General features: G+C 45.9%; 1 protein-coding gene across 1 annotated transcript in view; it reads right to left on the bottom strand.

Moving 5' to 3' along the window:
• The window catches only part of KIAA1217 (KIAA1217 ortholog), a 331,386-nt gene extending 317,619 nt beyond the window's left edge, over nt 1-13,767 (bottom strand). The window contains exons 1-2 of the mRNA XM_006773828.2: nt 13,756-13,767; nt 1,017-1,244 (exon numbers count right to left, since the gene is read on the bottom strand). Of these exons, the coding sequence (XP_006773891.1) occupies nt 1,017-1,086 (70 nt within the window). The 5' untranslated portion in view covers nt 1,087-1,244; nt 13,756-13,767. The remainder of the gene's footprint in view (nt 1-1,016; nt 1,245-13,755) is intronic.
• Between the last annotated feature and the right edge of the window lie 511 nt (nt 13,768-14,278).

Here is a 14,278-nt window from a genome sequence, read left to right as displayed (position 1 = left end):
AGGTGGGGGGTTGGGGGTGAGGAGGGGAGAGGAAGGGGAGCTCTACCACTTGTAATTGCATTTTCTTCTGTCTGGCTGACTTTTGCATTTTCAGTGTGGATGAGTCATTTGTTACTTCCCTTCAGTCTTAAAACACACACACACACACACACACACACCTTTTCCCCTGTGCACAATCCCTACTCCCACACAGCGTTGCAGTCCCGAAAGCAAGACTTTGAGCTGCTAACTGGGCCCAGATGAGCCTGGGGTGGGTGGGTAGGGGTGGTTTATGAACAGCTGTCTGCATGGTGCTGCAGGATAGGTTCTGGCGGCAGGCTCTGGAGAGCAGATAAGACTTTTCTCTACCCAACCCCTCTGTGAATTTTTTTTGGAACAACATAAGCTTCTGGAAATTCCCTACGGAAAAGACAAGTCCATTATAAAAACAATTAAAGGGAAACTGCCCAAAGAAAACTCGCCAACATTGTCTAACAACTCTCAACTTTTGAATGAAAACACACAGAAGACTCAGTCCCACCTATCATCCAGATGTACACGGCTCCCCGGCTGCTCTGACCTGTAAAATGAAACATCCCCAAGCTCTGGGATTTAACTCGCAGACACTACAAAACTTGCATCCACCATGCATTTGCCTCGTGAAATCCCCCAACCAATGAATGGGAATGCTGCCGCCCCAGGGAGGGCTCCAGAGAAACAACTGCTTCTCCCGCGCTGGAGCAGGGAGTAGGAAAAGCTGCTTTTAGCGACACATTTGTCATTGCCTAGAGATACAGCAGCCACTGCCTGCTGACTGTGCTCCAAGAGGGACATCACCACGCCACTTCCGAAAATCCTGCCGGAGATAAAGTAAAACACCCAAGAAATCACAGCTTTCCGCTCAGTTCTGAAAACGCACCGCCCCAGGAAATAACTCCTTTTCTTTGCCCTGAGCCCTGTCTCCACTTATAAAACGCAGCCAGCGGCGAGGGGCGCGCGGAACCGTAACTCCATCTTTGAATGAGTCTGTTACTTACCCCGCGTGAGTCTGCTGTCTGCTGGATGAGGAAGGCACGGCTCACATTTCTGGCTTTCATTTTCTTCCATTGTCCCTGCCTACCGCACCAACTCCCCTCTGCTCTTTAAACTTCCCAGCGCACGTCTGAGAGCTCTCCAACAGCGCCTGGAAGGGGATCCGGGGGTGGGGGGGAGGAGACGGTGCGAAACCCCACCCCAAACTATTCTCCACTCCCGTGCGAATATTTCTGGGCTCTCTGTTCTGTTCTACTGACCTACATACTTGTTCTTATACCAATATCAGGCTGTTTTGATTACAGTGTTCTGTAGTATAGTTTTATTTCAGGTCTTTTGATATCTCCAACATTGTTCTTTCTCAAGATTGCTGCAGCTCTTTGGGGTCTTTTTTGGTTCCATATACATTTTTGGAGTCAACAGGTGACGGGCCTCCCTCCCAGGGACACGGGCTGCCTGTTTCCACCTCGGCCAACCGCTGAGCCCTCGCAGCCCGGGGGTGGGAAACATTGCACCGGGATCACCGGCGCGAACCTTCTGGTCTCTTTAATCTCAGACACTGAGTCAGCTTCCCACATAGGCTGCTACACGTATTTATAAACAGCCAACTGCTGAACGGACCGAATTTCAGTGAAATCCCTTAAACTTTTTTTTTTTTTTTTTAGAAAAGTGTCTGATGCTTCTGCTGAATGTTGTTAAGGAAACACTTTCTGGCACTACTTGCAGCCTGATGAGCATACACAGGGGTGGTTTATTTTTGACACGGTCCATTTCAAGCACTTAAACTAGGCTTTAAAAAGTCTGTACTCATTTGCCTACACTTGGACTCCGGACCTTTCCCCAATACACACACACACACACACACACACACACACACACACGCACAAACACACACAAACACACACACACACACACACACACACACACACACCGTGGGTCACAGAGCTGAAAAGTACACTTAGTGAAATCAACCTTCTGACTCTCTCAAGTTAGTTTAAGGTATCTGAAAAGCAACTAAAATGCTTTACTTTGGATGGGCAGAGGTATGTCCGACTTACTTTGTCCTTTTAAACGACCTACAAATATTTATTTTGTTTTTTGCCCAGTCCTTGAAAAACTGGCAAATTTCCCAGAAAGTGAAAATAGGCACAATGTTCACAAAAAAGATGGAAAAATAATCTAAGCAACATCAATATCTAAAAGTAGTGCAACCACTAGTAGGAAGAATGTGATATTGTAGTGTGCAGTGGGCCGCTTCAGTTGAGGGGGGAACAGGACAATGGTCAGCCTGCTGACCATACCTTGACCCAGGTCACAGGCCAATCAGGCAAGGCTTTAGATTAATTTAGATAAAGAATTGGTGCAGAACAATGGCTGGCCTATCCTCCAGATTCTGTCCTTGGGTCCCTGTGAGTTTGGCCGTGTGGGGGACATATTTTGGCCATTTAGGGCAAACAGATGCGGAAGCCCCTAGAGAACAAAGGATATAGACCAAAAGGAAAGTGGACGTGCCAGGGAGTGAGCGGAACTCACAATGGAAAGGGAAGAAGAAACTCCTAACAGGACTTGCCTTGAAGTCTAAGATGTGTGAATCTCCTATGAATGCATGCACATAGGTGGGTGGACAGGGCAGGTAACTTGAGGTATCCATGATTTTGCAACAGGATTAGTTGGTTATCTTGCTTTAAGGAGGATCTAATCTTACACAGTGTCTGTACTGGTGGCCCTCAGGCGAATGCCAGATGAAACTTGTTTTAACCTAACTATGTCTTCAGGTTCAGGAGGGATCTGCGTTCAGTCCCTCAGGTCCAGGTTATCCTGATCCTTGTATCGCTGTTGTTATTTGTCTTCAAATTATTAATGTCAGAAGGATGGGGGGTCTGATGAGAGAGAGAGAGAAAGGGAGAGGAGGGGAGAGGAGGGGGCGAAAGGGGAGGGCAGGAGAGGGGAGAGGAAGGGACGAGAGAGAAAGGGAGGGGAGGGGAGAGGAGGGGGCCAAAGGGGAGGGCAGGAGAGGGGAGAGGAAGGGACAGGAGAGAAGAGGTTGCAACCCCAGAGTTCAGTCTAAACCAGATGTCCCTGATCCTGGGGCTGGAACACCAACCCGATTTGCTTTGGTGTGTGAACAGCCTGCTCCTAGCAGCTCCTCCTTGTCACTTGACATAGCACAGAGACAAAATCCCCAGAGTAAAAGAGATAAGAGTGCACCTACAACAGACAGCACCCGGCCCTGCCCCAAGTGTGTGTGGGTTCCTAACCAGTTCAATCCAAGCCGGGAAAAAATCCATTTTTAGATGCAGATGATACTTTCTTGGGGCTATCTGGAAAGTGTGAGAACAGCCCTTCAGAGGCCCCATTAACCCCCAGATGGACATAATGGGGGCAGCTCTCCCACTGGTTCTGAACTCCATTTAGTTTCCAGGCCGCCCCAGGCACCCCCTCAGCAGACCACGTGCTGGGACCCTCCTCTCCCCCGTGGACAAAGCTGCCTCCTCTGTAGATGTTCCTGAAAGCCAAACTCTATGTGGAATGCACAACAGAGAAAGGCATTCCCAGTGAATTGACATAAATCATCAAGGACCATGAAATCTGGACGTATATTGCAGCACGACATGTTCTCTTGAATAGTTGAACTTCCTGACCATTCTATGGGGGAAAGCTGCTTTTGGACTGGCTACTGGCCCTTTGTTCTTCCTCCTTGAGGACAGGAATGGAAAACAATGTGAGAAGGCGCTGTATTAATGCTGCTGTTGCACTGACTCTACATTTCTCCCCAAAGCACACAGAACTTACTATGAACATTTTGCTGAATGTCAGTTTTTCTGAGAGGGGACTCTGGAAAACAGTAACTGAACTCTGCCATCGACGTAAGCTCTGTAAGTCAGATCTTTATGAAAAATACAATTCTTGTCATTGCTGTTGCTGTGGAGAGGTTTTCTGGAATAAAACTATTTGAAGTACTCCATGCTTTTCGGTTTAATGTAATTTCTGGGTTTAAAAAATGCCATTATAAACCAATCTGCCTACTGCTATCCTTTGAAATTTGCTGTGAAAGGCAGAAGGGAAGCGGGAAAAACTTGAAATTTGATTTTCCTCCAGTTATATAGAGAGCTACAATAATGATACCAGGGGCTAAATGTTCAACCCCATTTCTGTTAACCAAGGAAGGTGCAAGACTATTTCTTGGTTAATCGCTCTATGTTGGCAATTCATGACTCAAAATGAACTAACACACCAAAAAAAGTGTCATTTAAAAGGAAAGACAAGTCCGGCTAGTGTGGCTCAGTGGTTGAACATTGGCCCATGAACCAGGAGGTCACGGCCAGGGCACATGCCCGGATTTTGGGTTCGATCCATAGGTGCAGGAGGCAGCCAATCAATGATTCTCTCTCATCATTGATGTTTCTATCTCTCCCTCTCCCTTCCTCTCTCTGAATCAATAAAAAACATATTTTAAAAAATTAAAATAAAATAAAAGGAAAGGCAAGTGATGGGATGAAAGATGGTGATTTTGCAGTCAGAGCTAACCTATTATACTACTGGCTCCTTGTTGGTTTTGATAACACAACTTAAAGGGGCATCTATCATAATAATCATTAATCATAATTACATATGACTTCTCAACAGCCCCATTAAATTACAGGACTGTGGCCCTGACCAATTTGGCTCAGTGGCTAGAGCGTCGGCCTGTGGACTGAAGAGTCCCAGGTTCGATTCCGGTCAAGGGCATTTACCTTGGTTGCGGACACATCCCCAGTAGGGGGTGTTCAGGAGGCAGCTGATTGATGTTTCTCTCTCATGGATGTTTCTAACTCTCTATCCCTCTCCCTTTCTCTCTGTAAAAAATCAATAATATATATATATTTTTAAAAAATTACAGGACTATGGAAAGCATGTCAACCTCCTTTATGTAAGTTTTTCAAGAGAGAAATCATTGCTAGAACCAAACATACATGGAATTACTCTGATAAGTTTCAATTTTTTTTTTTAATCCTAAGGATAAGATAGCTTCAAATCACAACATTAGGACATAAAAGAAATAACCAATGCTTGCCGAGGTCATAAATGTGATTTTCAAAGGCACTGATAACCGTGAAAGAAAAACAAAACAAAGTGAAAAACAAACAAAACCAAAATGTTTCAACCAGAGACCTCATGTTTGATGTGTGACATGTCTCCTTTCTAAGGGACACATTGCTGTATGTCACCCTGTAACTCACTCATTAAGGACTTTTGCCAACTGGGAAAACATTTGCTTACATGGATGACCTGGTGATTGAAATGTAGGGTCTTCAGTCCTAGTGCTGCCAGCAGTGTGTCAGCTGGTTAGGGTGACCTTATATTTAGATGAAAACCAAAGGGCGGGTGACAGAGAACGGGGGCACTATTAATAATGACAGTAAGACAAGATGCAGAAACCATTGCTGTTCCTGGCAGACCAGCCCAGATGGTCACCCACGTGTAGTCCAAGATAAGCCCTAGTGCTCCTCAAGTTTCCAAATGTGAAATGAGCATAACAGTGCTGTCTGAGTTTCCTGACACAGACCTCGCCAGAGAAGTTTAAGCACTAATTAAAGGTGTGAACCTCATTAGAGCTGTATGACAAGCCTCACCAACAACTTCCCATCAGGAAACACAAATTCCATGGTATGATATTCTGCATGATTCATTCGTCAAAACAGAATCTTAAACCAGGTCACCATTTTCATCTGGAGCATTCTCTCCAGAAGGTAACCCATCTCCCTGCTCTTCCTTGCAGTCCTTAAGATCCCAGCTGCTCAGAGGAGAGCCGGCTGGCCAAGAGAAGTGCGTGGCCCCGAGCCCCCACCTCTCAAGTCTCTCTATTTCGATGTCTTGGAACTTTCTTCCCACACCCCATACAAATTCCTCATGCGGTTATAAATATGAACTACACTTAGAGCCAATGTGTTAATACTTTAAGCATATCTGCTTTCTTTTCAAGAGACTCCCTTGAAGTCCCTTTTTATCGGGGGTTCTTTTTATCTCTGTTAGGTTGAAAGATGCCGGAAAGCAAAGACCACGTCTGCAAAACACTGGAGCTGGAGTGCCATGTGTGCAGCAGGTCGGGGAGAAGCCCACGCGCAGCTCTGCTTCCTGGCCACCGAAGACCAAGTCTGGATTCCAGGTGGCAACTTTTAAGTGAAAATTGCAACTTGTATATCCTGGACTGAGCTAAACCCTGACACGTTCCACAGAGTTCCAAAGGCCCAGGATCGAATCCATGAGAATGCGAGAACTTCCACAGACACAAGCACCCTGAGCGCTTCCTCGCTGAACCCTTTCAATTGAGTATTTGCTGAGGCCTCACTGGAAAGGGGTTTCTCTGGCCTTTTATTCGGCGCTGGCCCTTCCCCACATGCCCTCCCTCAAAGCTACCGTGAGCTGCGCAGAGGGCACAAGAACCATGGGGAACAAGTTGCAGCGCCATGAAATTGGGACCATGTGGTTCACCTCACCCGAGTGCACTCCCCCATTTTGCAGGTGAGCAAACTGAGGCCTAAAGAGTTAATTCAAGTCATACTTCCATCTCTGCCATCTCCTGTCAGTCGTCACTCTGTTATGCTTGCTGACTACTTAGGGCCTTTTATCCTCTTTTCTCACAACTGCCTAGGCCCTAGGGCAGTGGTCGGCAAACTGCGGCTCCTTGAGTATGGCTCTTCCACAAAATACCACATGCGGGTGCACACGTACAGATGGAAACTTCGTGCCACAATCAAGGGGCCAAAGAGCCGTATGTGGCTTGTGAGCTGCAGTTTGACAACCACTGCCCTAGGGGATCCCTCAAATTATCCTAATTCCCTTTGCCATGCTGAAATGGAGAATAAAGTCAGGGAGGGTTAAGGGAAGGGTATACCTATTTTCTAAAACACCTCTCTTCTCAACCACAGAATTGGGTCTGGGACTAGGTCTGGTCTTCTTTGGGGGGCATTGCTGTACAAGCTGTTCATTGAGCCTGGTGTGTGCTGTGTGCGGCCTGCGTGCTGTTCTGTAATGCCACGGACCTCCCAGGAGGGCAGGGCTTCCCTGAGGAGATGAGGCTGGGATCAGCCATCACTGATGATGGAAAGGAGGCTGGACGTGGTCAGGCGAGGGGAAGAAGTGAGCCAGGGTGCAGGCATGGCCATGAAGGCTGGATGTGGTGGTGGTGGGTGCAGCCCAGGGGTGGGGTTTGAGGGCTCTGGGTGCTCGGCCCTAGAGGTGACCTTGATCCCAGCAGAAAGAGGGGTCTGTGCCAGGCCCTGGGGTCCTGGAGGGCAGGGAGAGGATTCCTTCATTGCTTCTCCAGAACCTTTGCTCTCCCCGCCCCCAGCGCTAGAACTCAGAACTCCGCACCTCCCCTACCAGGGCAGGGGAGACCCATTTGAAACTGGACTGATGGCCTCCATATGCTTCTCTGCCAAATGAACTCTAACATAGGTTTTGTTTCAATAACTCATCTAGTTTTTATGGTTTTTCACTTTTTCGTTAGTTCTTAGCCTTAGTAATAGTCACGAACTTTATTTTTAAGAGACACAGACAATAGCGCATGGAAGGCTCATTGCCAGTGCATGCCTTCCCTTCCACCTGCTGGAGGCTGTGAGCAGTGACTAAGAGAGGGTGTGGGACAGGCTGGGTCATTCCACACATGGAGTGCACGCTGTGGGCACTGCGAGGGCGCAGGGGCTCCTTGGGCACTGGGGGTTCTGAGTGTGTGTGTGTGTGTGGGGGGGCGGCTCCTAAGGTGCGGGGGCTCCTATGGTGGGGATGGGGCAGTCGGTCCCAAGGGCCCCAGGCTCCGCAGGTGCGGGGGCTACCGCAGCACATCCCACCTGGAACCTCTGCTCTCTAGCTTCCCCTCACACCCACGCACCCTCTAGTTTTATCGTCGTTTCTTGAAAACCAATCATGTGCTTCTGAACTTAAGTATTTTTACAGTGAGCTCATTTTCTCTCCCCACTCCAGTCCACGGAATTTAAGGGGAGGGGAGAACTTCTGTTCCTTGCAGATGGGAGAACAGTTTTACTGAGGAAGGATCTGCTTGCTGGAGCCAAGTGGGAGGGCAGAGTGCTGAAATCCCACGCCCCACCACCCTGCACTGACCAAGTCTTCTAGGGCTCAGCTTCTCTGACTTTTAGCCATGGGCAACTTAGTGTTTGTCTCGACGTGCTACTAGATCTTAACATTCATTATTTCCCAAATTATGCTGTTTTCTTTAAATACACCCTTTTGCAAACTTAGCAATTTCAGATCTTCCCTCATTTTTCTTTAAGAATATGAATGAGATGTATGGAAAAGTAATGCAGGTAGGGGTGACCAACAGACCCGGTTGCCCAGGACTTCAGGTGTCCCCAGGTTGCAGAAATTTTGGTGCTAAAACCGGGAAAGTCCTGGGAAAATTTGGTTCAGTTGGTCACTCCAAACGCAGGCAATATGGGCAAAAACTGAGACCCATAGAGACATTAGCAAGCAACAGCCCTGAGGCAGAGAGAGGGAGAGCAGCAGCAGGCAGAGAAAAAAACAGGCAGCTAGGGAACAGTGAATGAGGGGCAAAGACAGATCCCTGCTGGTTTCACAGAGTTGCTGTCATCCTCATGTAACTACTGCTGTATCCTAAATGTCAAAGAACCATGTTCGACTGTTCAGGAGCCTGGGGAGGCCATTTTCCGTTCTTCCCACTTCTTCATATCAACAACAACCCAAATCATGGGCAGGCCCATTCCTCGTCACCTAAACAGGTCCCAACCTGTGAAAATCAGGACATTCATGTGGAGAATGTACAGAATCACTTCTGAAATGAAATAAGTTCTAAATATGTTTTGGTTCATCTTCAAAACACACACAATGTTCTTAGTCTTATCTTTTTAACGATTTAATTAGTTAAAAATTCCCCTTGGTCATAAGCTTTCGCAGTACAATGATTTATTTTAAGAGGTTCCAAAAATTCTAAAGGTAAGTTTATGTAGACTGGATTCAGGAAAGGAGTAGACCCTAAGGAAAAGGAAACAGTGAAAATTACCTTGTTTAGGTCAGTATTTCTCAAACTTCAACAATGTTTTCTGCCATCAAATTGATACATTATCTTAGTATTAGCTTCATGTGTATAGTATTGTTAAAAGTATGGGTTTGATAAACAATTATATGTTTTCTTACATACAATATAGTATGTAAGAAATACAAAATTTTTTTAAAAGTAAAATGTTTTGTTCATGTACCTCTTAAAATTGCCTCAAACAACTGCAGCCTGGAGTACTGATTTAAGCTAATGATGACTGATTCCTCTGTCCCATCATTAATAAAAGTGATTCATTCGTTCAGAAAAAGATTGAGCCCTAACTTGCCATTGGTGGATGATACAAATGCTGGAATTGATAAAACAAGCCATCAATGTGTGTACATTTGTCATACTGGACAGTATTTATTTGCTTATGTGTGAGCCTGTCATTAGATTATGTGCTCTCAAAGGAGTGAGATAGCTGTAGTCATCTTTAAATCCCCACATGCCAAGATGTGAGTAAAATTTTTTGCATGGTGGGATTAATGAAAAGATGATAAAACCACGGATTAGGAAGATACTATCTATATTCACTTAGAGAAAGAAGAGTTCTAATCAATATATAAACAAAGAGCAAGGAAGATTGAGCAAGTACATTTGTCAAGAACAAGAAAGGCTTTGGAGAGAAGGTGACATGTGGTCTCAAAGAATGAATAGAGTTTCATCAGGTGGCTCACTGGGGAAGGAGCATCTCACCCCAGGGAACCCCAAGTACAATAGCCAATGCCTGGAGAAAGTGTGAGTGTGGTGTATGTGCTGGGGGCAGAGGGGGTGGGGCATGGGGTGGGAAATAATGGCATAAAGTAAAGATATTTTAAAAAAATTTATAGTGGGGACAAGGATTGGCAGATTGATAAAATAAATAAGGGCCATTTTTGAGGAATCTTATATTTCAAATTCTTGTATTCTTGTATTTTAAATTGGATCCAGTAAGCAACCAGGAGTGAATGGGCCAAACCTGTGCTTTGGAAAAGTGATTCTGTTGGCACAAAACTGAATGGTGGTGGGGAGGTGGGACGAGGGAGATGAGCAGCAGGGCAATTAGGAGCTGTGGCAAGCTACTGCAGTCAAGGAAAACGCCCCTCTGTCACCCCTCCTCTTCTCCGTATGTGCTCACGGGAGCAGGAGGCCTGCAACCTGCCCACCCTGGTTTAAATGTTCTCCCAAGTTAAAACTCATTCATTACACTCAAGTTTGAATCACTGTTCTACAGAAATTATGTAGATGTAGAATCAGCACCTATGTTTATCCAATAAAATAAATAACATCAGCTCTGGCCTGCTGGCAAAACTGGTTGGAGCATCTAACCAAAAAGGTTGGGGGTTTGAGTCCCTGTAAGGGTACATACGTGGGTTGCAGGTTCCGTCCCTAGTCCAGGCACATGTGGGAGACAACTGATTGATGTTTTTCTCTCACATTACTCCTCTCTCTCTCTCTCTCTCTCAAACCAATGAAACATATCCTCAGGTGAGGATTAAAAAAATAATGACTGTGGCAAATGTGATCTGGTGAACAAGAAATCCAAAGATAACCAAACAGAGGCAGGAAGCTAGTAATTCACCAAGTGTGTTGGGGAGCACAGGAGATTTGGTTGGAAAGTTATATGGAGGACATTCTGAGAAAAGGGAAGTATGTGGAAGGATGCCTGCCCTGTTTATCAGAATTCTGACTTAGGGGAGGCTTTGGGGAGTGTCGAAGGCGGCCCCCCTAATTATTCATTGACCTTTCCAAAGAAGTCTGTGCACATGCAGACCCCCGGGTGTTTACTGGAATCCTTATGCTTAATCCCTGGATGCCCTTGCTTAGAGGACAATGTACTAAACACATGTGTCCTCCCAAGATTACTCACCCTGCTGCTTGTATCTAAAGATAAAAATTCCAATAAAAATCCTAACAAGGCAGGCAATCAAGGCTGCTTGGTCACTTTGGCCAGGCCGTCCCTTAGCCTCTCTTTCACAGCAAACGTTGTGTCAGAGTAATCCATTCATCGGTCGTTCAGGGGCTGCTGGTCAGCCCCCGCACCAGTGCTGTTTTATTTAAGTTCTCCATTTACGTGGACGCAACTTCATGCTCACTCTTGAGCTGTGTGATCCCAGGTAAGTGGTTATTTAACCTCTGAGCCTCCGGGTTTCTCATCTGTAAAATGAAGACTTTAGGCTAGATAAACTATGAACCTCTCTCAACTGTAATATGATATTCCAGTTCTCTTACAACAGCTTTCCCAGACAACCCAGGTTCACATGCGTAAGGCCAGATACATGCTGGGGCCTCTTTTCCCTCCCTAAGCAGCTCTTCCATCTGCTGCCCCAACTGTCCTAAAGGCAGGGAGTAGCGTTAGCTTCGCTTTGTCTTGGTGGTCTTCCTTCAGTGCGAATGCTGACTGTGCATCCTAGTACAAGGCTGCGGGCTTGTGGTGTTTGAGGCCTCACCTTTACACAGAAGTTGAGGATCGGAGCACACACTGAGCTCTAAGGTAAGGGGCACCCCAAGGTTGGTGCCATCCTGAGCTGCGACTATTTCTGCAAGCGCGTCAGCGGGGAGAGAGCACAGGTTCGGAGTCCCAGCCCCAGTCTCTGCTCCACCCTTTGGCTGCTCTGCAAACTTAGGCAGGTACTTCAGTTTTTCTACTTATAACCTGGAAACAGTAATAGTACCTACCTTACAGGGTTGTTTCGAGGATAAAAGAACAGTTCCTGGCAGGTTGGAAGTGCCATATAAGTGTGGTACGTGAATAAACAGAATGCGATACAGTTCTATCAACCTGGGTTAAAACATGATAAACCGACCTTTATCATCCCCACGTGAGTCATGATCCCCGAGGCAACCCAGGCATGTGACTAAAGCTGTTGGGTTTAAGTTGAAAATGCCTGCTGGACAGATCAGCAAAATCCATTAGTGTTCATCAGCTCACTCCAACAGTGCTATTCCCTCTCTGCTTCACAGGGAATTTGTTTTGGCACTTTTCTTCAATGCTTGCAGTGCTCTGCACAAAAGTAAAAATGCAGTGACCTCAGTAATCTAAACATAATAGAAATATCAAGCATAGATTTGAATGAGGCATGCCCAGTGGTATTAGATTTGCAACACTGCCTGGAAAATGAGAACACACAGAAATTCAGACACTGTAGGAAGCATCTGCTGGGGAAGATCTTGCCTTTCCCCCCCACCCCCCCTGTTAGAAAGACTGGGAATCCCCACCTCACCCCATTAGTAACCTTTCAAAAAAAAAAAAAGAAGAAGAAGAAAGAAAGAACAGACCTTTGTAACCAAAGCATTTCTACTCTATGTTGATGTCAAAATCCAATGAACACAAAATCCCTGCGCACACACAGAGAATTAGCTAGAGAACTCTGCACAGCTGGAGGGGAGGATGAAAGGGCAGGAAGCCTCCGAAACCTGATAAACATATTACTCACTGCTAATGGGGCTCTTAAAACACAGTCAATACAGATTCATAACACGTTTAGGATGAGACTGTCACCTCAGGGCTAGCTGCACAAAAGAAGATTTAGATGTTTAGATATTCACTTAACAGGTCCACAAACCAGTTCCGGGTGCCAGCGAGACCCTCGCAGGGACACAGGAGGAGTGATAGAGTGATGGTGGATGGAGCTGGACAGGTGGCGTCCTCACCCCCCCGCCCCCCCGCACTCAGTGTGCAGAGAGCTTGACCTTTATCCTGCAAGCACTGTGGAGCCAGACACAGGGTACAAACAGCTGTGATATGATCATATTTGTGTTTTAGATAAGTCTGTGTGGAGAATGGATTTGACAGAAGCAAAAAAGGAACTACACCAAACTGACTATTACAATATTACAAAAGATGTCAGGATCTGAACTATGGAGGTAGTAAGTTAAATAAAAACAACTACACAGAATTGAGAAAAACTAGGGATAAGTTGGCATGGTGTAGAGATGAACTGAATGAGGGATAGCAGAAGCCAGGAAGATGACCCTGTACAGCTGGGCAAACCCAGGTGACACATCGTATCCCACCCAGGTTTGTGCACTGGCTTAGTTTGGTCAGTGCCACCACAAACAGGCCCAGCTATTTTCAGAACAGCTTCATCGCTCTGATAGAATTTGTTGGCACATCTCTCCATGCCAGCCACTCAGCATTGCATGTTCCAGGCAAAAGAAAAAAAAATCAACATTCTCCTAAGAATGTTGAATAACTTTTTTTCATGAAGTTAGGAATGGCTCTAGGCACATCACATAGCATTAGTTTTGTATTATATTCAGTTTGATGGATGACTGTGTGTCCAATTAGAAATAATTGTCGAGAAGTCTAATGGCCATTGATCAAAAAGACGCTGTATGTGTACGTTATAAAGAAAGGATGTGGCAGAAAAATTAGGATTCAACAAAAGATGTGGTACTCGGGTAGACGCTTTTACAATTCTAATATTGCTGTGCCTCGCTGTGTTCAATTCACCTTGGGTGCAATCTCTAGACTGCTGGGCAGACTTTTTGGTTTAACTCCAAATCGTAATGAAATATATCAGATGTTATGCCCATCACTAAGCACAGTGCTTGGCCCATATTAGTCCAGAAATATGTCGGATAAACGAATGAAAGGAAAGGCATCCGTGGACGGATTCAATCCCAGAGTCTGAAGCCTCACCCAGAAGGAAGCAAGAAGCTACGGAGGGAAGCGCAGCGTTCTGCACCTCCTCCTGGGATCCCAGCACCTCTCAGGCTGGCTTTGGGGCTTATGATCCGCCTGCACCTGAACCTTCCCACCTTATGACACTTACTGCAGAGTTAGAGCAATGGAGGACTCTCTGGATGAGAGACTGTAACCAGCAGGAACCCAAACCCTTGTTCAGGCATCGGCCACTAGGGGGCAAGAGAGCCAAAAGCCTGCTTCTGCATGTCTGTGAGGCCCGCTGTGGGGCGGCGCGGTGGCAGCTTCCATGCTTCCTATGTGGCATCCTCAGCATTTTTTTGTTTTGTTATTTACTTTAATTAACTAACTAATTAATTAAGTTACAGTTGACTTACAATATTATATTAATTTCAGGCGTACAACCTGTGATTACACATGTATTTACTGATAGTCCCCAATCTCAGTATGGCAGGGCAGTTCACCCCAGAGCAACTTGAAATATTGACTTTTGGGAATACTTTCCTTTTTAGCTAATAATCATTTAAAAACCCAAACAGAAAACAACCAGGACAATTTCCCCAGACTGACCAACCACGACTCCGTAA

The sequence above is a fragment of the Myotis davidii genome, unplaced genomic scaffold (genome assembly GCF_000327345.1).
Source record: "Myotis davidii unplaced genomic scaffold, ASM32734v1 scaffold86, whole genome shotgun sequence".
NCBI lineage: Eukaryota > Metazoa > Chordata > Mammalia > Chiroptera > Vespertilionidae > Myotis > Myotis davidii.
This window is presented reverse-complemented; position numbering and strand designations above follow the sequence as displayed.